Genomic DNA, 27147 nt, shown 5'->3' with positions numbered 1-27147 from the left:
ACAGTGAATATGAGGGTCCCTGCTCTAGCGAGAAACTACATGCTTCAGCCTACATATGGCAAAATGTCGTCCTACTTCCATACAGATAAATCAAGATGGCACATAACTGTTCTGTTTTTTTCTTTTTCAGACTTGTACCTGCTCTACCAACTGGAGGCCGTCTGAAAGATCCATGTTTGGATAAGAGAGAGAGCACCTGTAAAAGCTTTGAGGTCTGTTGTTGGCCGGTTGCTCCCTGGTTAGTGATGTCTAGGGACATTCATAGGTAAGAGATTGCTGTCAGCTGGTAAAATAACTGCAGGATGAAACTGAAGTGACGGCGCTTTCAGGAAGTGACCGTGGTTCTGCAGGTGCAGGGTGGGATAGATGGGGTGGGAGGTGAGGAACACAAAAAGCCAAAGGGAAAGACCTGGAGAAAACCTTACGTACTGACATATCAAGTTCAGACAAACACGGATACAGATGCACTTCAAGATGCAGTATATCTCAAGTCAAACGAGTCCTCAGTTCTCATCTCTGTTTGCGAGTGACTGGGAACTATATGGATGAGTATTTGAGTGTGTACGCAGAATAGCAGACTTTATTTCGATGCATCGTTGACCAAAAAAGACAATTAATGTTGTGCCATGAACCTACAAGCTTTATCTAATAAGCTGAAGTATGAATCGCTCCCATGATCTTGTGATAAGTGCATCTTGAAATGCCACTAAATGTTATGTAGACAATCGACAGCAGTGTCATTTAAACAGACTAAGCTAGCGGTAACAATGACGTGTGTTAGTTATGCAGTGAAATGTTCCAATACGGACAATAAAAATGAACAAGTTGTCACCTCTGACCATTTATCATAAAATCCCCTTGTGATGTTTCAAGCATCTTTTTGTATAAAATTTAAGCTGCCAAAAGCCTCTTTGAAGCAACAAAGCAAACGGCTTGGGAAGGGAGCTTCACTGGAAGAGTGCCCATATCTAGTACACTTAAAATTTGTTCCCTTAGAATGTTTTCAAACATTCTTACTGTCGTGTAAAACACTCAGCCACAGCATTATCTCCGTACGGATAACTCGCAGTAGATAAGGTGGTCTTCTGTACAGCTAAAATCGTGTTAGGAATTACGTAAGGATGGTGATTTCTAAAGACATGCGTGACCTGCACTGACTATAGAAGCGCTAGAACCGATGCGACTAATTCGCTGTTTCAATTTCACGGCTAGGTTCTAAACTCATCCTCAACTTTGCATTCAAACCATATTTTACAAGCACACATACTCAAGACCAAGCCAATGATCAACTAGACATTAAAGAACAAATCATAGGAAGCTGGTGAAGGGCAGAAGAGATACTGTGAGAATAAAGTCGGACACAAAATTCTTCTTTCTCTCTTTCAACACCCAGCAGTTTATTTGCAAATGCGTAATTCTTTGGGCAAAGTATGCATCAGACGCCTGTGCAATTGACTGGACCACTGCTGTCGTTCTGAGAGTGAGATATCGGGGTTTTAAATGGCACTTGATATGTGAGGGGATATGTACGGCATGTTGCCTGCTAATGAATCTGATTGGCCTATTACATATTCATTTAGTAACGTCTGGAGCATGTTGGCAATTTTGTTTGTAATTTTGCATTTAACGTTGCTTTGCACTGTGTTTAAACTGAAAATATTTATATGCATATCTTAACTGTTAATTTGAAGACTGGCTTCATTGCTTGTCAGTGTCAAAGAAAATGATATGATACGTTTTTTGGTCTCTGCATTCCTTCTGTTATATCCCATATGGTGACTAAAGGAATAAGCGGAATCGTCGCTGTATCAGGGAGCAAAAACGGGAGAGCAGAGCAGTGTGAAACAAATGTAGCTTTTCACCTCTGCTATATGTGAGTAAAACAGAAATTTAACCCTTTCGAAACTTTTTAGTTGATGTAACGTAGAATGCTGTACACCGTCGATAGTTGCCCCATTTGTGGAATTGTGGGACATTAGACAATGTTTTTATGACACTATAGCAATACATCCTGCTCGCTTGCTTTACAGAAACTCATACATACAATCGTCACATATACGGGCCGCTTCTCGCGGAAAAAGTGCCACGAACCACAACTGATTGTACATTAATGGAGATGAACCAATTCATCCCCTATTTTGTCAAAAATTTGGCATGACTTTGCATTTCAATGAAGAAAATGACTTGGAAATAAAAGGAAATCAATTGAAAATGGCAACTGAAATCAAACGTGTAGTTGTGGTCAAACCGAAGTGATGGCGTGTGTGTAAGTCTGTGTATGTGTGTGTATGTGAGATAGAAGAGCTGCCTTCAGCAGGACTCAAACCAAGAGAAAGGCACCAACCCTTCAGTCTTAGGCAGTTCTGCACTGAGAGTTTCGGTATCGAACGTTAAGCTCTGTAAGTCCCCTGAGGGATACTCTGGGATTGTTTAGTAGAGTCTGTGATGACTACGAACATGTTACCGCTGAATCATAATGGCTTTCAATCTCCCCTCCACCCTTGCAGCCATTAAATCAATGCAGAAGAGGAGGGTCGGCAGGGTAACGCCCTGATTGCGACGCCATGACAGGCTTCACAACCTTGGGAACGATGATATAATTTTTTGTACCCGCTATTCGGAAGCTGATTGTTAACACAGAGCTAGACCTAGGCCCGGTTTAGCATAATTTACTCGAGTGTATCAACAAGTTCTCGATTTAACGTCTGACGTCTGGATGGAACGCAATCCTACAAAACAACAATTGCTAAAACCCTGCTGTGAAGATTTCGGTGCAAAAACAAATAATGCTGAGAGGCAAGCTGCGCATGTATGTGTGCGAGTGTGTGTGTCTGTCTGAAAGAGGCTGCCATGCAGTGTTTCGTTTTAATGCTGTTCATTAACTTGGTAATTATTGTTCTGCTTTTTTTTCTTCTTGCGTTTTTCTCAGGAAAAAGCCAAGAGCAATGAAACCATTCTGTCTCCATTATGGTGTGTCTGTGTGAAAGTGTTTTTTTTTAATGTATTTTTTTTTTGTTTTCTGCTTTTTTCCCTCCAAGTTGTTTTTTGTTTTTATGCTTTTTTTGTTTTGTTTTTGAGCTTTTTTTTTTTTTTGACTGTATGAAAAAAAGCACAGAGAACATTGAAAAAATCAGTGCAGACAATGGATACGAAACAGGCAAAGTTTGTCTGGGCTGATGCCACTGAGTTCTCTTGGATCCTTATCCCAGCAGGTGCTCCAATCTGAGAGTCAAACATCCTGCCAGCTGTCCCTCCCCGCCATAACGTCTCCTCCGTTGGTCTCCTCCAGTGCACCGGACTACTATGTTCTTACATGGGTGCCAGTATCAACACAAAGCAAAAGAACTCTTTCCAGTGTCAAGAGCATCACACAAGGTCCGTGCCGACGCACTCTGGTTCACTTTTCCCGGATCAAGTCTGAGCAAAGCTAAATGAAAAATAGAAGACTTCTGTCCTTTCACACCAAGCCAGCAGTTTCAAACTTTTCTGGGGGTTTATGTTCCCGTCTTATGCTTCCAATGTTACGTTTCAGTGCCAGATAGCAGCCACTGAACCTTGTGCATACTGAGAAGGGCTCACAGTTCCCTCCCGTTGCCCGTATGTGCACATTTATGCTTGTGTTCACAAAGTAAGTTTTCACTTTTCAGAAGTTTAAGACATTTCAGCACAGAAGGAAAACAAACCACCTTTTTAACAGTCTTTAAAAAAAAAAACAAAGGCAAGAAAGTGTCGCTGCGCATCATTTCGGTCGCCCGTGAGGTGACGGGCGTGAAGAGCAGAGAAGAGTTCGCTCCTGAGCGAAAGAGTACAAGAAATCAGCACACATCCTGAGCGTTGCCGTATTTTTTGTTTTTCATTTTTCCCTTGCAGAGACTGCTTCGGGGGCCGTGCGTTGCGTTTGGCCGCTACTTCCATTGGTCACTCCTCCGAACGTATTGGCAATGTTGTTTTCCGTGTTTGGTTGCTTGCTGTATACGACATAGCTGCAGGTTGGTAATTGTGATGTGTCCTTGGGAAAAAGAAAAAGGAAGTTCCAGAATGTACAATGAACGTTGATTCTCTAGTAGAACTATGTTACGTGATGAATGACATGTGCGTTTCGGTTTTGTACATGTAGCGTTCAGTTTACTGTCCCATGCTAGTGGTAAGTTACTGTACAAAAAGAGAATGAGGGGAAAAAAAGGTGGTGTTTGGCAGTGTCTGACCTCCAAGCTAACGCTCAGTAAGGCATGGCTAATCGCTGATGAAAAGGCTTTTGTACGGTCTTGAGAGGGTGTAGAATCCAACAACGCTTGCCCACGCTGCCTCGCATGTTCCTCCTGGTGACGTTTGTGGCCAGACCCCTCGTGTGCACCCAAAGTCTGTTGTGAATGTTCCCGAATGGGCGGTGCACACATGTTCTTCTCTTCGTTCTCACTCTTTTTCTCTCACTCTCTCTCTCCCGTCTCCCTCGGCCTTAGATATGTCGCTTCATGTGCAGAGCCAAGTGATCAGACCTGGAAAAACATCTGTAAAGAGAGAAAGAAAGAGAGTTAGCTTGGAATCACTTAAGGAAACACGTTTATGATTGCGCTAAAGAGGGCCACGATCTAAGTTTCTTGGAAGATGTGTGGCAGCTTTGCAGATGGAACAGAGAAAACAACATTTGGCGTTTGGGAAAAAAAAAAAAAAATTAAGCATAGCCAGCTTTTTGCTCTAAAACTGGTGACAGAACGTTTTGAACGCATAGCTTGCCAATGCAGTTAGCAGCAAAGTCTGTGCTGAGCCTTGCGCAATAAATATTTTTTTGGGAGTGCGACCACAAATCACAGGGAGCCCGTTTGAATTAGGAAATCATTTCGAGGCTGGAGGTGAAATGGTATTGTTTAAACTGTGCGACTGCATTAGTTATGTAGCACTTGAGTCATAGCGGTTGGTTTCTCGTAGTGGGCCATGGGCTTTTTTGTGTCATCATCAATTAAGCTCACATGTAACCACTGCTGGTAGGAGCAATACATAACCATGCTTAGAAAATATGGTGTTGCGATGGCATTTCTACTCTACATTTATATGGCTATGAGGATTACTGTATTACAGCCAAACAAGTGTTGAAAGTGAATCTTAACTGGAATGAATACAAACTTGGAGAGTTTTAGGAGTAGAGAATTATAATTTCAGTTTGCCTCTGGCTGTATCCATTATTAATTAGTCGAGAGCCACAGTGTTAAATCTGCTGTTGCTTTTTGGATGGGAAGCAGCCAAGATGCAAAATGGGGTGGGAGGAGGGTGTGTATACAGGTAGACACAGTTGGTTTTTCTACATTATATCTCAGTCTGACAGTTTCTGGTTTTCCCTAGTTGCTTCGCAGAATTCTGTTCTGAATATTGAACAAATGTACAATCATTCTCTTAGTATTTTCTCTCTTTCTCTGTTTGGTCCTTCAAGGAAAATCTTTCAAATGGACTTCCAATGATCAGTCATACCTGTATGCCCAATGAGACCTTAAGGTCTATAGAAGGCAACAGCTGGGTTTTAGAAGTAACAATCCCATTAATTTTTTCTCCATAGAGAATTTTTTTACATGATTCCATAGAAACCTTTCAAGACAGACCTACCATGATCTTTTAAGTTAAACAAAAAAAAAAAGCTAAAATATTGGAATTAATTGACATACTGTATATTATGTGCAAAACCAATGATTACAAATCAAAAAATGTTTTGCCATTCACAGTGCTTCATGGGGATTGTAGTTCATTCCCTCATAAAAACCAAACCTTATAAATGTATCCCCCCACCATACTTATTTATTTACTTCAAATTAAAATGTGTAATTTTGTGATTTGTCTCTTTGTTTGTTTGTTTGTTTTTATTGAGGATTTTTTTTTAATTGGGGAAAAGTATTCAGAACGAAGGCCACTGAAAATGGGTGGTTACTTTTTCCATTGCATTGACCTTTTTTCTTGACAAAATAAGCACATACACTCACCTAAAGGATTATTAGGAACACCTGTTCAATTTCTCATTAATGCAATTATCTAATCAACCAATCACATGGCAGTTGCTTCAATGCATTTAGGGCTGTGGTCCTGGTCAAGACAATCTCCTGAACTCCAAACTGAATGTGAGAATGGGAAAGAAAGGTGATTTAAGCAATTTTGAGCGTGGCATGGTTGTTGGTGCCAGACGGGCCGGTCTGAGTATTTCACAATCTGCTCAGTTACTGGGATTTTCACGCACAACCATTTCTAGGGTTTACAAAGAATGGTGTGAAAAGGGAAAAACATCCAGTATGCGGCAATCCTGTGGGCGAAAATGCCTTGTTGATGCTAGAGGTCAGAGGAGAATGGACCGACTGATTCAAGCTGATAGAAGAGCAACTTTGACTGAAATAACCACTCGTTACAACCGAGGTATGCAGCAAAGCATTTGTGAAGCCAGAACACGCACAACCTTGAGGCGGATGGGCTACAACAGCAGAAGACCCCACCGGGTACCACTCATCTCCACTACAAATAGGAAAAAGAGGCTACAATTTGCAAGAGCTCACCAAAATTGGACAGTTGAAGACTGGAAAAATTTTGCCTGGTCTGATGAGTCTCGATTTCTGTTGAGGCATTCAGATGGTAGAGTCAGAATTTGGCGTAAACAGAATGAGAACATGGATCCATCATGCCTTGTTACTACTGTGCATGCTGGTGGTGGTGGTGTAATGGTGTGGGGGATGTTTTCTTGGCACACTTTAGGCCCCTTAGTGCCAATTGGGCATCGTTTAAATGCCACGGCCTACCTGAGCATTGTTTCTGACCATGTGCATCCCTTTATGGCCACCATGTACCCATCCTCTGATGGCTACTTCCAGCAGGATAATGCACCATGTCACAAAGCTTGAATCATTTCAAATTGGTTTCTTGAACATGACAATGAGTTCACTGTACTAAAATGGCCCCCACAGTCACCAGATCTCAACCCAATAGAGCATCTTTGGGATGTGGTGGAACGGGAGCTTCGTGCCCTGGATGTGCATCCCACAAATCTCCATCAACTGCAAGATGCTATCCTATCAATATGGGCCAACATTTCTAAAGAATGCTTTCAGCACCTTGTTGAATCAATGCCACGTAGAATTAAGGCAGTTCTGAAGGTGAAAGGGGGTCAAACATTATTAGTATGGTGGTCCTAATAATCCTTTAGGTGAGTGTACACCTGACCATTTCCAGCACCCCAGTAGCAGCCAAGACAAGTTTTCTTTATTTCTTTTATTGTTTAGTAAAATACTGCTAGACTTCAGTATTGACCAATCATCATCTGTGGATTTGCATTAGGTGAATGACATATATACATTTCACTTTTGTTCAGGTATGTGAATATTTTTGCAGAGCTTGATGACATTGTATATTACACTCGGTTAAATTTTTGTTTGTGATTTGCATTGATCTAGGTGTAAATATGCGTGTGTGTGTGTGTGGAGGTAGGATAGAGCGACTGGACAGATGGTCCTGTGACTCACTGTAAGTGGCTGCTACACCAGCTGGCACACCCTTAGATCTCATAACCCCTCCCCCCACCTCTCACTCAACCCCTCTCAACACCCAACAGGGGGCTGTGCTTGATTAGGCAGGATTAATGATGCCCAATACACTTGTGTGTGTGTGACTGTGAGACAGTATGACTGTGTGTGTTGGCTGACTGTATTTACTGTTAGACTGCCCTTGACTGTAGCTTTTGTGATGGTAACACACTCTGTGTAATTACACCTAACTGAGAGAAATACCATGGCTCATGCTGTTCCAAATCTTGTTTTATCTTCTAGATAATGTGAAAAAATGTTAAGCCTTTTTTTTTTTTTTTTTAAATATACCCTAAAAGTTTGGCATAAGTAATTTTAGTCAGCACTGGTTTTTAATTTAATTCTTAAACTTAATTCTTAATCACTGTTGTGGACTTGAGCAAGACTCCTATTCTCAGGTTGCCTCAGAGTAACTATCTCTGTAACTTAAGACGGATGCACATGTCTGGCACTATGCCAAAAATCATGGAAGAAATGCTGTATTATGTATTGACTGTTCTATTCTAATATCTAATGGTGTTGCCACATGACTGCAGCTGCCTTTGTTTAGTAAGACAATTTAAATACAATTAAAAAAAAATTCTGTAATGGGACTCGTCCTGAACTGACTGGAGGCAGTGCCAGAGAAGAGGTCAGTTGCAAAATTGAAGACCATAATGGGCAGTTTTGCACACCTTTTCAACAGTGTACACTCAGAATCACCTTTAGCCCCTGGCTTATTCCATCCAGATTCAACTAGGCATCCTTTCTGCCATCAGACAATAAATACGGTCTCCTTCTGCCATTGCTACACATTATTCTTTATTGTTATCCCAGTCAAGAGTAATAATGCTGCACAAGGACACTTTCACATTCCAGCAGCATCACTGTTCACATTTGTAATAGTTTTTTTCCATTCTTTATACACCCATAATTCAATGCACAACCAAAAATGGATGTGCTTCCCTGAAAGGTTCTTCAAGGTTTAGTATTAAAAGTGAATAACAGGAGGGCTCAATTTATAAATGCTTCCCAGGGAATGATGGGGATCTGTGTGTGGGATTCTGCAGCGGAACTAAATTGCTTAGGCTAGACCTCAACTTCAGAAAATGCCCTTGTTTATAACTGACATAAGGGAGAAAGAATTGTCAATGTAGATTTGCTTATCCAAGCCGGCTCCTCCTCCTTTTGTCATGCAATAGCTGCCAAACACTGAGTAATGAGTGTAGGAACACAGATTTCCCCATGCCTTCCCCCAGAGAGTTCACGTGCTTGGCTGAGCCTGAGGGAAAACGGCGCTGTTCAGGTGTCGGCAGCAGTCTGCAGAACAGAGGCCGTCCCAGCCGCAACTTGTCCGCTGGGATCGGTGGAGCTTCATTGTGATGGAGCAGCAGAGAAATGTTCAATGGACAACTTTCAAAAGGCTGCGGCAAGGTTGGTTTGATGCCGACGGCGAGACAGGGAGCCGTGTCTAATTGTGCTTCCACCTGGAGCTGGCTCAGTGGGCACGCGGCCTCCACTGTGTAATTGCTGCCCGCATGCCAGGCCCGAGTGACAGCTTCCTAATACTGTCACCTGACAGGCTATCACTCTTTCTCCCCATGCTAATGCAAATCTCCCTTTTTCTCTGCTGTTTCTGTGTCTCTTCACCTCTTTATCACCAACGCCAACACACGTTTACCATGCTGCCTCTGCATCACGTGTGTGTGTGTATGCGTGTGCGCTTGACTTTCTTCTAGAGCTGTTGTACAGCCAAAATAATCTTTGTTGCATTAATTTACAATTATCACTGTAAAGCTTCTTGGAAACAATCTGTATTGTAAAAAAAAAGCTATATAAATGAAGGTGACTTGGCTAAAATATAGCCCGTAAGATTTAAACACTAGTGCCACTAGCATAACTAAACAAAATTACAAAATGTACTATTTTCAAGCAGGTTTCGTGGACACTCCGTTGGCTGCCCTAAACCGTTTCAGTCAGCCTGGGCAACCATCCAGGCAAGTACATTATTTTTTCGGACACACCAATTCTAATTGTGCATACGGTACTTTAAAATAGTGGTTCTCAACTTGTGGGTCCAACTCAACTGGTTTGTCCCATCATGGTAATTAAGCCATGACCCAATTTTTTTAGGAATATGTATGTATGTATGTATATATATATATATATATATATATATTAAAAAAATATAGTGGTTACAGAAACAACAGTTACCATGGTAAATCACAATACTTACATGAACTGTTAATGAAACATATGGAAACTGCTCCTGATTAATAGAATGAACTGCATGCAAATCCTTCCCAACTAAAACACACGACGTACTAGTTACGTGGTTTATTGGTACTTTACTTTTATTTCATGACTTATTAATTAACAACATAACAACAACGTTAATGTATGGTGAAGAGATATACAGCACTCGTCGCCGCATTTGCGCATACAATATACGTCAACGTTGTTATGTTGTTAATTAGTAAGTCATGAAATAAAATGAAAGTACCAATAAACCATGTAACTGGCACGTCGTGTTTTAGTTGGGAAGAATTTGCATGTAGTTCATTATATTCACCAAACTCATCAAATATGCTGTGTCTTTCCTCTGTAGCTCTACGTGCATCCATTTCTTCCTGTGCCTCTACCCAGCTCTTTTATATTACTGTTGTATAACTCTCTTACCTTGGAATGCACACCCATGCCTTTAACTTCTCTTTCTCCCTGCACTCAAGCCACAGTGTGGGAATATGCTGTACCGAAGGGAGGACGGATGAAAGTGGAACAGGATGCGAGCATGAGATATTCACAGTAATTCAGTAATGGGTATCACAGGACCAGACTGTGAATGAGTTATTCAGCGGGGAACTGGGCCTGTACTAACTTCCAATGAGCCTGATGCAGTTTTGGTATGTGCAATGCCATCAGAGAGAATTTAAGAAAACAAGAGCGAAGGGAGGGTTCTTTTTGAGGGAGAGAGTTTGGTCTTCTAGTCTCATAGCTAAAGGAATTTGTTTATGGGCACTTGAGGACTGTGGGCTAGTGAATGTGTAGGAGTGTTAAAGAATTAAAAAGGGTTAAATGAGCGCATGCATTTATTGTGAGCTAGCTTTGCAGCATTTGCAGTGTCTCTTACCTGTCGCAGTGGTTGCACTTGAAAGGTTTGGCACCAGTGTGTTTGCGGTAGTGCCTTGTCAGTTCGTCGCTTCGTGCGAAACGCCATTCACAGCCTTCCCAGGAGCATTTGTAAGGTTTCTCACCTGCATGCACAAACACACATCATTTAATCCATGCTTTACCATTCACACACACCTGTACACAGATGGTGCACCTCTGGAGCGAGGCAGCCGCTGTGCCACTGTGAGCACCGTCAGCAGTTCCATTATCAACATCATTCATTACTGTTTCTCTCAATCACACATCCCAGCCAGCCAATCAAATTGCTGCTTTTTCTCCCAGTCGACCAATCGCATGTCTGTAGCCAAAACCTCCTGTATTCTCAATAGTAAAAAATGTTGCCTTCTCAGGCAATATATAGAGGTGATCGTTTTCAGACACAAAAATTGATTTGATCAGAGTCATTTTCCACCTGTTTTTAAATTGAAGTGGGGCTGCTTAAATGTGCTCAGTCACCATAACAGAATGAATTCATAACCCAAAGTCAAGTATCCAAAATGAAGCCATTTGTGCTAAATGTTCTTCACCCTCCCATTGAGCTCTGAAATTCAAATGAAGTTAAACAGATGGGAAAGGAGATACCAATTGTTCCACATGCTGTACTTTTATGCCTCAAATTCAAAATATGGCCTTGAGTGAGGGAGGAAGGGGGGGGGGGGGGGGGGGGTTCAACACTCGAAAAGAGGGTCCCAGCACAGTGGCAGTGTTCCTGGGGAACAGAACTGGCTTCAGCCTGGGGCCTGGGTGGGAATGGGGAGGGTGTTGATGGCATGGATTCAGATCTGGAGGTGGTAATGATAATTGGGGTCTTAATGACGCTTAATGGGAAACAATGCCATATTTACAGTACAAGAGCTGCCAGCTACTCCAGCAAACGCTGTGTGCACCAATCTTCCTAACCAGAATAAAGTGTCTGTTTCTCCATTGGAGAAAGGGCACTAAATTGGTTCCGACCACATGTCTAAACTCACTAAGTAGGGATGGTGATTTTTGTAGTTGATTGTTGAATCAAATGTAATGTAATTAAAAAAAAATAGTTTAGGTAGTTAAAGGTAGATGGGCAGACTAGATAGATAGACCGATAAATTGATGGATAGATTAACAGATAGACAGATGGAAGGATGGAAGGCAGGACAGATGCAGTTGGCAGGTTATTGATTTTTGATTATTGATGGTTAATCAATGAATGATTAGTCATTAACAGTCCTACTAAACCTGCCTTACTTGAAAGACTATACTAACAAGTTTAAACTAGTCTGGACCAACATAGAAATTCATGCTGTTTTATGCTAGTCTTTCAGCAAGGATGTGCCTGGACCTCCACGACTGACTCTGGAAACTGATGAAGAAAATCATAGAGGGAATGGAAATGACTACAGGCTGTTATTTTCTTTTTTCCTTTTGTAAGGAAAATATGATCCAGTTAGATGTGGGGAAAGTGGAAGGTATTCGCTTTCGCAATATTTCATATCCCCAAAAATGTATGCAGTTGATATGAGCACACTGTTACTGTTATGAAATCAAAGTATGTTCATCTATTTATCCTGTCTCGTTTTTTAGCTTTATGATGCAAGATGATGTAACGGATGACATAACGTCGGGTTTACCACTACGTTGCTCAGTCTATCCTGAAAGTCTGTTATGATGCAACATAAAGAATGACACGGCAATGGCGATGAGGAAAACGAATCGTAAGAGGCCTGACCAGTTCCTCTTTCCATTCCCCATAAAAATATTTCTTGACTTCCGATGACAAATAGAAGAGGATTTTTAAATATAACACAATGTACTTGGCCTTTTTTTCACTAGTTCACCTCTGGAAATATTGCAAAGAAGCAGCGGGCCTTCTTTGACATCTCTCATCTTTCTCTGCCAGGCAAGATGCGCACAGACAAACAGTAGGTCAAAGTGCCTTGAGGTTTATTTTATTATGTTTGCCTGTCCTTGAGCTTTTTCAATTTATAAAAACAGTTGGAGAAAATATTGCCACGTCTGCTCTTGTGTCTGTGACTGCTACAAGTGTGCAGGAAGAGCATCTCTGTGTCATTTGGAGAGTGGCTGGCCGCAGGTGTGAGACGGCAAACGTTTCGCACTACACTCACAATAATTGGCCAAAGACCCCCTCGCGCTCGCTCCCTCCTTATGCCGTAGCCCCCTTCCTCCGTCTCTTTATTTCGCTCCCTCTCTTGCTGTCTGACAGCAGCGAGGCAGGCTTGGACCTGCAACCACGGCAACCATAACGCAGGCCAATTATAACTTGGAGAGTCACGGATGCATGATGGAGTCGCCTAGCAACCAGCCAAGAGAGGGAGAGAGAGTGTTAAAAGGAGAGAAGAGACAGAGAAAGAGCCATTCAGTCGGTATGCAACCTATGGACACTCAATACCAACCAATTATTGCTTGCTTTAGATATGCATGATGTAGTTGCCTGGCAACCCCAACTGTACCCAAAGAGGGTAGGGGAAAGGTGGGATTGATTTGGCATATTGGAGCTTCAATTGGTATAGAGCTGCAAATAATCAACCTATTACAGTCTTTTGATATGGTTTCCTAGCAACGGATCCCCTCCAAAACGGTAAGCTCCTTCCCTCGCACCAGTGTCCTAGGTGTGTACGGTGTGGTTAATTACATTTCCTCAAGACAGAGTGCTGGTAAGCTATTACTGTCTCTGAAGTTTAGATTTCAGAGGTACGGCCCAATTATCATCCATTTACTTCGGCTTCTACAGTGGCTCATGTTGCATTTCAAAATGAGCTCTCTGATTCTAACCCATTTTTAACCTCCAAATCCCATTCAGGGATGTGCTATTAACTTCAGTAAACGTTGTTGACAAAGCAAAGTAGGACCATGTCATTACCACAGGGCTTCACGTCTGCATTTATGAGTGTAAATGAATGTGGAAAAAATAAGCGACTTCTGACACCCAATCAGATGTATTGGTGTATATTAATACAATAAAACTCCCTAATGCAATTAAAACAAAATAAAAGCTCCCTAATGCATCTAACCTTAAATCCAAGTCAACAGAGATCCCTTTCTCACCAGATTAATGTGAATCATAATGTGAAATTATTTCTGATTTGTAATTTGGTCATGTCGATGTTCCTAGGTAGCCCTTTGGGTGTCCAGTCAAATCCAGTCATTAGCTTTGTTCGATTATCACCAACTAATTAATGCATGCTTAACAACATCTGTCTTTCAGCCAATAAGGTAAGCCTACTGTTCAACATTTAATAATGTTATATATATATATATATATATATATATATATATATATTATATAACATTATTCATAAGGGCATCAGCCAACCCTGTAACTGTTTTATGCCATCTCTCAGGTTATCTTAAAATATTCAATCTGAAAAAAAAAAAAATGTTCCCCCCTGAATTCTGTAGAAATGCTTAATTCACTTTTCAGGGCCATGAGTGCTCCTAAAACAAAAATATTAGCAAAGAGTCCTGTAGCAAGTAGGCTTCTCTTAAATCCTGTTGTAATTTTAATCTCCCTGTTTTAGTAATCTACGGAAATGATAACCGAAAGAGCAGGATTAAGCTAATTAAAAGAATAATCTGTCTTGTAATAAACACATTATGTGATGAGCTAGCGAGCCAAAATGTATCTTCAGGGTTTTTATTTTCCCATTTTTCCTGCTATTGCCCATTTCCCCCGATCTTCAGAAGCTAAGCACCATCTATACGTTAGAATCAGCCTAAAAGCGATTAGCACCACCAGCTCTCACAGAAACCTGCCGAGTCAACAGCTGGCCACAGGGGCCAGATACGCTGTATTAAGGCCACTGTCACAGTAGGTTTCGGGGCCATGGCAGAGTGCAACACACTCTCAGGTTCAGCGAGAGGGCAGCAACTACGGCACCGGAGCGTGTGAGCTCGAATTAGCTGGGAAACAAGATTCAGCTCAGTCAGTCTATCAATCTTCTTGCAATTACTGACTGCACTGGCAGGTTTTGAATGGCGTGGCTGGGCTCATTTTAGTTTGAGATTAAGGTGCAGTAGAGAGAAAACCAGATATTTTGCTTTGGGGCTGTGTAGCAAAAATCGAGTTAGCTTCACAAGATCTCTTGTGACCCTTCTATAGTATTTTCTGAACTCTGAAAACTTCATCTTATTACATGCAGAGTTAGACTTGCTATACCAGAAGCCTTTCTCCAGGAAAGCTAAATGCTATACATGATGCTAAATGTTAAAACATATGTTATTGGAGCATTTAATCACCTGTATGTGTCCTCTGGTGTGCCTTTAGGTGGGAGCTTTTTGTGTAAACCTTCCTACAGCCATTAAACTGGCAACGATGGACCCTCTTTTTGTTTTCCGGGATGTCCCCTCCGCCTACTGTTCCCAGGCCTCCTTCACCGTCGCTCTGTGCCCCGCGATTTGGTGGCGAAGGTAGCGAATGTGTCGCCACTAACTTTGCTGCCCCAAGTCCCACTTTCTTGGCCACCAGTTTCAGCGTGAGCGTGCCATCAGCTGTGGCGGTAAGAGTCTGCGTGGGCTTCACAAGATGGCGTCCCAACTCCGGTGAGGAAGGTGGTGTGAGGGATGTGACTGCGTTTAGCTGGGCGGGATTAACCCCTCCACTGGCTTCTTTTAGCCCTGTGTCGGTACTCTTGGCGTTGGCTGGGGCATGGAGGTTTTTGGGAAGGGATACCAGAAGAGGTGGAGGGCTGGGCTCGTCGGATAAATTGGGCAGCAGAGGGTCCATCAGGTCCTCGTCGCTGTCTCCCCTCATGAAGGCTGGCGTAAGGAGGCAGTCAAGCTCCTCGTCGAAGAGCTCCGAAAGCCTTTTGGGCTCCGTCTGTAGGTACCTCTCCAGTTCGAGACATGTCTGCAGGAGAAACAGAAATGCATAAACATGAGACAGTACGCCTTAGAATACTCTTAAGTCCAGTGATGTTTATAAAGGGAAGGGTAACCGTCTGAAAAAACACATGGTAACAGTGAAACACGTGGTGCATCAACACTTTTCCAGTTGGTGTTGGTTTAGTTGGTCGCACTGTTGAAAGTGTAAACGACTACATCTGCTACATAGAGACTTTCGCACAGAAAATTTTTCGAGTGCAGCTGATGGGCAACATTTTCTGGGAGAGAAGTTGAACATCCGTGGAATTTTTATTACACTTGCTGCGGTTGAGTGAATAGTATTTATCTATGTAGGGTAGGCTATTTTGTACGGTGCTTATTGAGCGAGAAATTACCGTCTTATTACTTAAGATACCTTTCCCCTCACTCTGTTTTTCCTCTGATGAATACTTTGGCAGACAGAGGGAGGACGGAAGAGAAAGACAGCACTATCATGGCTCACTGACTGCTCACTCAGCAGTTTCTTTTTCAGTGGTTTAACATTATTGTTCCCCAGTCACAGTGGCCAGTTTGGATATTAGAGAGTTCTGTTCAGTGTGTTGCGGTAAAAGCACTTTGGCAGTCAAATGGCAGTAAACCTTGCAGCTCTTTACTTCATGTCAGCTGTAAATTACAGTTTCTGTACATGCCCTATCTTAACTAATTCTATCATCTCCTTTAGCTCAGACCAAAATAAATTGTCCAAAATGAAGGTATTTCCTAGCTATTTCCTAGTTGTCTTCTGATAAGCTGCACTTTTTAGTCTATTAATTGAAAAATGTATATGCATGCAGGGGGTTTTCAAACTAAGGTTTAGGGGCTATTAGGGTATCTGCAAAAAAGCAGAGAAAAAAGATTGTCCAAAGTGTGTTTTTCAAAGTTAATTATTATTAATTGAAAATATTAATTACTGCTAAATATTTTTTTAAATGGCCAAAATTAGTTGTTTTTACAATGTCACACTTAATATAGTATAAATGGCGTTTTATACATGGAAAATATATTAATACATGAAAATATATTGGGTCCCTTAGAAAGATGTAAACCCTTGTGCATGAAGGAAACACAGAAAAGGGTTAGAAACCGTATCAGATACATTTCTAATGCCATGCAATCCCAGCTACTGCTTAAGTGAAACATTGACTTGAATTTACTTGAAGCCAAATGGTTCCTGTGCACTTTCTCTGACCTCACTGGCGACACTGAAAGAAAGGCACTAATACTGTAGCAGTAGCTACAATTTGACTCATGTTATGCAATAAAGCAGAGCCTTCAACAAAGACTAAAATAACTGAAACAGTCCACTGCAGCAGCTACAATTCACCACTGCAAGCTCTCCCCTTCAGCTCTCCATTCATTTATGATTCTGAGCGCTACCTGGAGAGTGCATGAATTATCCATGCACTGAAGCTTTTTTAGCCATGTTTTAGCATGCAGAAATTTTAGCAACCAAGAGAGATCATGCACCTATTGGAATTATTCCATTCTTGTGCATTTTGTAGGCCTTATTACTTTAATAGATGCTCTGCGGACATACCCAACCTGCTTTGATCAGCACAGTGCAGCATATGTATAAATTCTCTATATAATGCAGCTTAAAGCAACATGCCATTGAGAGATGGCAGAGGGTTGAAAGAACTTGGCATAAGCACACTATATTTTCACACACATCTGAGCAACTACATGAACAAAAAAGAAAGGAAAATGTAGATGAGGTGATTTGACTCTTCTGGACTGGCTGCTAGTGTAGAAAGCCCCTTTATACCCTGCTTATATTGTGCACACTGAGCTCCATCTATTATAAATGCAGTGCCAGGGGGTTTGCATGCAGCGCTAAGAGCCAATGTCAGACAAAGAGCGGGCAAAGAGAGGCGAGGGGGAGAATCGCAAAACTGTTATTAGCAAATGTGGATGCAGTCCAAGTTAGACACAAAGGGGAAATTATCGCCAATCTCAGAGTCAGTTCCTCTCGCTGTCTCCGCTCCCTGCTTGGATAATAAAGTCGGCACATTATCTAAACTAATGTGTTTATATCTCCACCCGCATCTAACAAAACAGCTTTTTTTTTCTAACCCTCTCTATTTTTTGAGGTTGAAATTATGATGATTTTTCGCTCATACAAATAGATTTTAATTAAGCATTTTGGCTTTCATCAGATGTTGTTTGAAGTTCTACCTCTTGATGCAAAACCGATCTCTCTTCTGCGCTCCTCTCTCTCTCTCTCCACACAGCATGCGCTGATGACTAATTAGCCACTCAAACGACCCAGCAAAGAGAGGCTCTTTATTCAGTTAATTTGCTGATGGGAAGCCTAAGTGTGTATGTGTGCGTCTGTGTGCTTGTATGTGTGTAAGATGTAGTCACTAAGAACAACACTTGAGTTAAAAGTGCTGTATTTATATATTTATTTAAAAAAAGAATTAGGACCGTAGCAAGCGCTGCTGCTAAACATTTCAAAAAGGGGTTTTAGAGTGTAATGCAATAGAAGAACATTTTAGTTTTTCATCCCTGCTGGAAAAGCCATCTTAAACCAGCCCAAGCATGTTCTTAGCTGATTTTGCAGTCTGCACAATTTGGTTTTCAATTTGGTTCACAATTCTAGTTTAGCAAGTCCCGAACTGGTCTTCCAGGCTGGCGCTTCAAAGAACCCAGAAGAGTTTAATTTTTCCTCTTTTCCACCAATATACTGATCGGAAGGACCTATAATGAAACAATTTATTTTGTAATTCCTGTCAGCTCAAGAACCATGCATAGTCAATTGGAACCCAAGAAAATGGTTCTTTGATGCACCTAACAATTTAAAGATTATAGGCTGTCATGCAGAAATATGAGCAGAACAGGTGTTCCTTCCTGCAAAACCTGTCCTAAGCTCTGGCAATGTTTTGTTCCATAAAGCACAAGCGTTGTCAATGATCTTGCGATGAAATCTGTCTATATGACATCATTTCGTACCCTGCAGTGTTCATAACAATTTCCCAGGGTGCTGTGATTCCACCATGGCTATTAACACTTTTATGACCTAGCAAGACTAAATATGCTTCCTTCATGTATTGAAGGGCTTTTGGCCTGTTTGCACACCACATGCATTTACCTATATTATTTCAAGTATTTTTTTAGGGATAGCTGCTGCACGATTACCTCTGTAATGACACAACAATTACCCGGGAACCCTAGGAGACGACTTGTGCCAAGGGACACACACTCGCCATCAACCTCAGGAAGTGTTTCGAAACTCTATAGCCCATAAGGACCTCCCTCCAGGATATGTCTATCCATGCACAGAGAGAGATACCAAGCCGCCTGCAAATTTACAGTCGGAGGAATATCCTATCTGTCCCGATGACATATAAACCATCATCACAGCAGGGTGGACATCAGAGTCATCTGAGGCCCTCACCGTCATGGATAGGATTTCACGGATCTTGCGTGCCTTTTCAACCACTCTCTCAGTTTGGTTCCTGCACCTCGCTGGCTGAGCTCAGGGAGGGGAGCTGTCACTGCTGTCCTGGTGCTGGAGTGTTGGGGTGAGTAATGGAGGGGAGGCTGACAGGGGTCTGGGGAGGGGGAAGTGAGTGTGGAAGAAAACAGCTGTCAAACACACACACTAGAGTGAAGCTTGAATCTCTTCACTTTATCTACTGTCATCGTCCCATCCCCCTGTACCCCCACTCTGGGTATCCTGACATTTAGACAATACAGTTACAGCATGGGGCTGATCACAGTTTGTGATTTACTGCAGACCTCTGTGTGCGGATGGCCATGTGTGTTGCGGATGGCCAATTGACAAGTGGCCATAAAGCCAATGACTACAATCTCTTACAAGCAGACATCCTAACAAAAGGGCCAAACAAAAAAAACATGAAAAGAGACTCAGTAAAGCAGTTAATAACTAATAGAAGAGCACTTATGTGAAAAGTAAACATCAGTGTGGTACGATCCCGAACGGCTGCCGAACCTCCTTTTGATCTCTCTTGTGATTCTCCCCATCAAAGCAAGCGCAGTCAACAAACGGCCGCTTCCATTGCAACCTCACTCTCACAAAAGAGATGTCAGCAACGTGTTAGGAGTCTACGGAGACACGACTGCATCTGAAAATGTAGCCCCAGCCTTTCCACAACCCGTCACTCTCACTAAACTGCAACATTTGGACAACAAACAATTTGTATTGCATCCGACAACTGCAGAAAATGGTTGCATGCTGCTCGCCAAGAAGCACAAGGACAGAAAACATTGGGATATACTGTAGGTCAACGAATAAGCCTAAATTAAATCTGTCAAGTCTCTTCAGAAAATTTGGACTAAACGGCTCAATTCATATGGATTAGTTTTACAATCTCTTTATTAACTTTTTGAAGCGTCAAAGTAGTTGTTGCGTAGCTGTCTATGGAGGGTCAGAAAGCTCTCAGATTTAATCAAAAATATCTTTATTTGTGTTCCGAAGATGAACGAAGGTCTTACGGGTTTGGAACGACGTGGGTGAGTAATTAATGACAGAATTTTCATTTTTGGGTAAACTATATCTTTAATTTGTAAAAAAAAAAAATTACCTCAATTAATACTATAATTCATATTCATATTTTTCATGTTTTTTTATATATATTTTGTACATGCACAAGTATTCCAGGTATAAGGGAAAATATTATTTTTACTTGGTTACACAACATGGCATTTTTAGAAACATAAAATTGAAACTACTATGGATATAACATAGTATACAACAAGAGTGTTTTATTTATTTTAAACCATATGAAACCAACATAATTCAAAGAGTACATTTCTAAAACTTGGCACATTTGTTTTAAACTAGATTGTTTTTTCTTTTTTTAAAATTGTGATTACTTATATGTCATTGACCCATAACCCTACTCAAATAAATGAAATCCATCTACTTCCACAGGCCTTCATCCACTTCTACTGTTTAACTACTACCTACAGCAGACTCGTCCTTCTGGCCCCCTCCTATGAAATTTTAATCAGCGGTCTGTGATGGAGTGACTTTTTGCAGACTCTCCCGCTGTGTAATAGCCCTCCTTTTTTCCTGTTTCTGCACCTGTGTCATCACTCCCTACCCCCTCTTACACTTCCACCTCCCCCTTTTTTGCCAAAACAGTGGAGTCCTCTGGAACACACACACACACACACACACAGACGTTCTCGAGCATGGCAATGCAATTAGCACCCGGGTGCCTCTTCTTGGTCCCCTCTGCCCCACTTCGGCCTAGCCAGTCTGATAAACGCAGATTATAAAATGAATGAATGGCACAGACACATGTGGGAGATAAATGCTAACAGCTGTTAGCAGGGACAAGACAGATATGCTCTTTTAATTTGGGTGGATAATTTAATCCCGTTTCCCTTGGCCCTTGGCCACTGTTGCAGTGGATGGAGGCTCGTCGCAGGTCGTTTGTCAAGTCAAGGTCCCTGTCCTCCAATGTGCAGCATTTGTTTGCTGAGGAAAAAAGATGTAAGATAGAGGACACAAGAGAAACGTTTTACTTACAGCAGGCTGTGAATTTCTGCCAGTCAGCCTGCAGTTTGAGGGTGTATTTACACATGTAAGATCAGATACTTATCTGTGTGTTTGAGCAGCAGAGAGCGATCTTGAAAATTGTGTAATTTTAGTGAAAAGTATGATGCTTGAATGCCTTGGCTAAACCATTTGTCATTCTTCAGTGACGTGCTAATGACCACCTGCCACTGATTTCTCCACTGCTGCTTTTGCTGCATAGCTGAAGAGTAGGCTGAGATGGGTTATATGGATTGGTGCTGACTATCTGTCATTGGGAGAACGCTGGTAACATGTTAAGAATGATCCATTTTAAAGATCTCTAATATCCTGCTTCTGCCAAAAGAGACATCAAAACCCCAAGAGAAAACAATGCAGGTCTTGCCGTGGTGAAATTAAAATGTGCAGAGCTGCGGTATAATGGCGAAAAAATAAAAAAGGGCCAATTATTCACTGAGGATGGTGTCCTATTACCGAGTTGGCAAAACTGGACACTCGGTGACGAATGGGCCACTGCAAATAAGCCTGAGGCTCTGGCAACCCAACTGCCTGAACATTTTCAGGGCCAGATTTACTGAGCAGCTCTTTAGCAGAAGAACCTCTGCTCCAGATCTCTGGAGAAAAAGACTCGGTTTTGTGTCACGCATTTACATATAGGTTTCATTATTGTTGTGGTTGCCTGGGAACCAGATGATATTTAAATCCCTTGTGTACATCTGCAAATGTAACTTGCATGGCTTGTCAGGGAGGCATTCTGCACAAACAAAAAGCCAGATTCAGTAGGCTTACGCTGCAAATGCATCTACACAGGCTTGTCATCAAGTTGCTCAAAACCACCTCTGCACTACACAGGGTCGCTCTTTTAGAAACAACACAACTTGATTACAAACAAGTGGCATTTATATAATGGCAGTGTAGTTCTTCATTATGGCATTTCAAATTGTACATCCTAATTGTAAATGATACCTTAGAGCGAACATTTCAATGCTGTAGGTTTGCTGAGTAAAATCTGGCTTCGGTAGCTGGGTTTTCATCCATGAATATTCATTAAAATGCTGGATGAAATCACCAAGATAAATAGATACATATATAAATAAATAGATAAATATAAATAAATATTCATATGCTCGCTTGAGGTGGATAGATACATTGGGTATTTGATAAGACAACATGCACATAAACAATGCTATAAGTACATTTACTGAATAAATGCTTAAATGTGCATAAAAAAAGTCATTGTGATTGACTATTATTACCTCCCAGAAATGTCTGGGACGCTGTTGCTTCCAGACGTAAGGCATCCGTCACAGATTGCTAGCAAACATGAAGCTTGTCAGAGCATAGGGATGCATGTGTCAGTACTAGGGGTGTAACGATATTTGAACCGAACCGAAAAACCGCGATACACCACCCACGATACGTATCGCGATACTCTCATGGCGAACCGAACACGCCCCGCCCCCTGCGGCCCCGCCCAGCCCCGGCTCATTGCACCTCATGTGTTGTGTGTACACAACGAATACAGGGCTGTTGCCTAACCACCATTAACCACATATAATCGCAATAAGCTCAGTGTTTTGTTACTTTTGATAATAAGCAAGGTGTAATCTTTCAAATTATGTCTATTTGATCACGAAATGCAAACAATAAATGCCGTTTTGGCGCTCTTAGATGTGGCGTGACAGATATCACTGTATGCATGCGGCAGCGCGGAGCGCGATCATCTCTTCCTCAGTTACAGAATAAACATGAATGGACACCCGAAGGTATGTTGAAAGATACAGTATACTTACTGAAAGGCATCATAACTCGTGTAAACACTCAATCAGTGTTTCAACAGCGGAAATACGTCAATAAAACGCTTAGTTTTTCACATAGCTTTATATTTACCTCAGGCAAGTCATTCAGTGTCCACAGCTTGCTGGTTTGCTAACTCTTTCACTAAATAAATGCTATATATTAGCCTATATATTATATTTTACTTAACCTGTTTATGATATCTTGATTATTTAATGTATGTTTAAAATAGTTGTCATGAAAATAACAGCAACTGTGTAAATTATTATATAACAATAACAAATTAGAGTAAAAACATGTTAATGCAAAAATTGCCTTATGTGCAGTTTACATGTTTTCATACAATTTGTTATTTGAGTGTTGATTATTATTATATCATTTAGGATAAAAGTCTAGGCTCTGCTGTTAAGCTTTAATGTTATAGTAATGTGCAAGTAAGGGCTGTAGTTTACAGCATTAGAAGATATTTTTGTTATCCTTGAGAAACGTTTACTTGTAATTGAATTAATTTAAAGACAAGGACACAATTTGTTCATTAAAGCACTGTTTAATAAAAAATAAAAGCAATTTTAGCTTTCTAAACCCCCCCCACCCCACCGAAATGAACCGAACCGAACCGAGACCTCAAAACCGTGGGACGAACCGAACCGTCAGGTTTGTGTATCGTTACACCCCTAGTCAGTAGTACCATATCATATCAACTGAATTTTTTTTTTTTTTAATTGATCTGTTTCTGTCCATACAGGTTATTTAATTGTGGATGTTCATTTGCCCAATTTTGTACATTTAGATGACCTTTAAAGACATCTAAAACTCATTTGAAGTTAATCTAAATGGTTAAATATAATCTTTAGCAAATCTCAAAATGAATATCCATTTCCATACTGTGCATTATAATGTTATGATGCCTAAATTCACTAATGTTTTTAGTATTGTATTTTCAAATAATTTATAGATTCATCAATTTTTCTAATGATCAAATTGACATTTTTTTCCACTCAGCACAAGCAATGGAAATGCTGCATGTTCCAAATTACTTTTTGCAATATATTTAGAATTTTCTCATAAATGAAATTCGTAGCTTGGGTGGAAACATAGCCTCTGCGTGTATGCATTAGCTGCTGGGTTCACTGCTATAGACAGATGCTCCATATTTCTTTCCTTTATGTCTAGTGGCCTGTCTGTCTGCCAAACCTGTGGACAAGTGAGTGCTCTGTTATGTAATAACTGCAACTGCTTAATATGAAGACATTGGCTGCAGTTTATGTCTTGAATATCCGTGTGCCGAACTTGACCTTGCTCAAATGTGTACTTGGAGTAATTGAATCACTGGCCCGGTCCCAGTGCCCAGAATCTTTTCTGTCTGCTACTATTTTAGACACAACAAATTTGACAGGATCAGCCAGGCCAAAGTCCTATTTTAGATATAAACATATCTAACTTGTCAAAACATACTTGTAATAATACTGTCATCTGGAACCGTGAGTATCTAGATTATCGCTTTAAAGTTCTTTGACCCAGAACAAAACATGTGGTATCTGTGCTACTCGATGATCTGTTCATCTGTCTGGCTCATTTCTATCATGTTTCCAATCTTGGATTATTATATATTGATGAAGGTAATGTCTGGAGCTGTTCTCCTGATGTGGCTTCTGTTTGACGCTCCCGTTAAGTCTTTTTCTTTTTTCTTGTCTCAGCATGTTCACATCTGTTCAGAAACGATGTTACGTGACTCCACTGAGAAATCAGATACTTGACACAAGACTGCTTCTAAGTGTTAGTAATGTCCCTCTTCTCGAAGACCATAAAAAGCACCATGCAAATACAATGTGAGGATGATCCCGTCGAGCATAATGGTCGCACAGAGAGCTCTGTAGAAAGGCTAAGCTTGGCTTTGGGTTTCAGATTAGTGTAAACTCCATGTACTCATTACTGTGTATCAATATTTACACTCGCACACAAAGCTAATTACATGTTGACCGTGTAATGCGATTTGCAAATTTGTTTTGAAATCCTCATCCCTTTTCCTGCCCTCCATTTTCCTTCCTAGCTTTGCTTCTTGCTTTTGCAGCTGCACCTTGTGACCGAGAGGGCCTCTCCAGTGCTGTTCCTGCTCCAGTGTCTCTCTTTGGCTGGTAAACATAGACCAGCTCCTCTGGGAAATGAGAGGAAACAGACAGACAGGAACTCGGCCAGAGATGAGCACAACAGGCTTGGCTGTTTCCATAGCAGCCACATTGTTGGGTTTTGAAATGTGAAAAGACAGCAGGACACTGGTTTGGGACGTTATTGTGTGTGCTGCCTGTATCAGAAAGACACATTTTCCTGTTTCCATTATCAAGTGAGGAACAGAACAGTGAGACCAGAGTCTGGTGAAGCATCGGAGTATAGAATGTCTAAGTAACTGGACAACAGAGATGGCAACTCAGACACAAATTGCCAAAAATTTGATTTTAGATTCGACTTCTGAACATAATATATATATATATATATATATATATTAAAAACTCTTACTGACCCCATACTTTTGAATGGCATATGTTTCCCCAAAATACCAAGTTAATGCTTGGACTTGAGATTTGACTTGGACTTTTATATATTTTCCCCAACTACAAAATCCCAAGGTTAATGACTTGGACTTGAGATTCGACTTGGACTTGTGACAAAACACTTGAGAGTGGACTTGTAAACGTATCTGCTGGCCAAATATTTAGGTACATGTCACTGAATAGGTTTTAGTCATCTTAGATTGTCACTGGAAGTCACCTAACCATATTTGGTGAGAAAACACAAGCTAATAAAAATATTTGGCAGATTCTTCACCTAGTGAGGGAGCACAGAGATAGAAAAGCATTCATTAGCCATAGTTGTGGACGAGTTTATCCTCGTTGACAGCACTTGGCGGAACATTAGTGCCCTGATCAGGTTCATGACATAACTGAGACAGCTTTATTATGACAAGAACACTCTTGAGGTCAGGAACAGGAAATATGCATCTGTGGCCGTCCACTCCATCAAAGCAACTGGAAATATCACTGAGCCTTTTCTCTACAGACACATGGCCCATTTCTCCACAATACGTTGAATGAGCATGCATGTAATGCGGAACAAAGAGCAATGCTAATCATGCAAGATAACAACCAAGAATTATCTGTGCACTGTACCCTTAGAGGCAGGATTACTTCACAGATGGATGCTACTACAAGCAAAGACGTGTTATTGAGAGCATTATGACACACTTGGCACCAAAGATTAGCAAGCTAGCATGTTGTCTAGTGCATACCTGCTTTGAGCACCAGCTAGCTAAATAATTGCATTTGATACTACATTCTAGCTAGGGGCCAGAACATGGGCACTAGGCTAGCCAAAATTAAATGGTTGTAAATTAAACTTGTTATTCGCTATTGGGATACTTCTCTATTTTAGTTGTTTTGAAACCCTTTTAGGCTAGATTCTTCCATGCCAGCCTTCAGTGCCACGTCTCATCAAAGCTTTTACTTGATCGGAGACTTTCAATAATTTAGGATTGACAGTGAAAGACAGTGTCTGCTGTCTTCTCCATCTGCATCCATCCACACAAGGAGACTTTAAGTCTGACATGGTGCAGCTGCAGCTAATGAATACCTCCATTTAAAGATGGAAGAGGCGGCTTGGTTGCCAATCAGCCTTTGGGTGTGCTTGTAGGGCTGTTGAGAGCTATTTCTGTGTACACAAACACTGGTTTTGCTTTTAAAGTATTCTGGGACTTCAGTAACAGAGGTCACAAAAGGGACAAAGAAGCTGTGAAGGAATTGAAAAGGCACTATGGCTTCATCAGCACATGATTGTAGAGGACATAATACGACCTTGATCGTGTTCCCAAATGAACAAAGTCACTATTAACTCTTCATAAACTCAGTGAAGAACACCTGGTGAAATTACATTGGGGAGGGGACACAGATGAAGATGTTTTTGTACTATGTGCTACAATGTAAAGTCTGTGAGATGACAAAGTACGATTCTGGATTCATGTTTAATCATAACCAGACTGTATGTTGATCATGGTGTACTTGCTTTTAGCTGCAGTCCGCAGTTTTTCCTCTTTGTCGCCATCTCTGTTCGAAATCTGCAATTGCAGTCATTCGCGGAATTATCAACTTTACGTGAGTTGTACTTCAACACCCTCGACACGGCACAGCGCGGATGAACACACTGTTTGAGGAGAGTGTGAGGCTGTAAGTCACCGTGCCGGTGTGGATCCTGGCATTCAGAATCACAGATTATTCTTTTTGGAAGTATGACCAACATAAT

At 41.2% G+C, this 27147-nt stretch overlaps 1 protein-coding gene across 1 annotated transcript in view; it reads right to left on the bottom strand.

Annotated features, from left to right (window-relative positions):
- Positions 1-4024: 4024 nt before the first annotated feature.
- Positions 4025-27147, bottom strand: part of klf7b (Kruppel like factor 7b) — a 43356-nt gene continuing 20233 nt past the window's right edge. Inside the window, exons 2-4 of the mRNA XM_056242071.1 lie at positions 14931-15540; positions 10657-10780; positions 4025-4508 (exon numbers count right to left, since the gene is read on the bottom strand). Coding sequence (XP_056098046.1) covers positions 4457-4508; positions 10657-10780; positions 14931-15540 — 786 coding nt within the window. The 3' untranslated portion in view covers positions 4025-4456. The remainder of the gene's footprint in view (positions 4509-10656; positions 10781-14930; positions 15541-27147) is intronic.

The sequence above is a fragment of the Rhinichthys klamathensis genome, unplaced genomic scaffold, assembly GCF_029890125.1.
Source record: "Rhinichthys klamathensis goyatoka isolate OS25496 unplaced genomic scaffold, OSU_Roscu_1.1 h1tg000693l_1, whole genome shotgun sequence".
In the NCBI taxonomy this organism is placed as follows: domain Eukaryota; kingdom Metazoa; phylum Chordata; class Actinopteri; order Cypriniformes; family Leuciscidae; genus Rhinichthys; species Rhinichthys klamathensis.
Note: the sequence above shows the minus strand (reverse complement) of the source record. Positions and strands in the feature narration are given on the sequence as shown.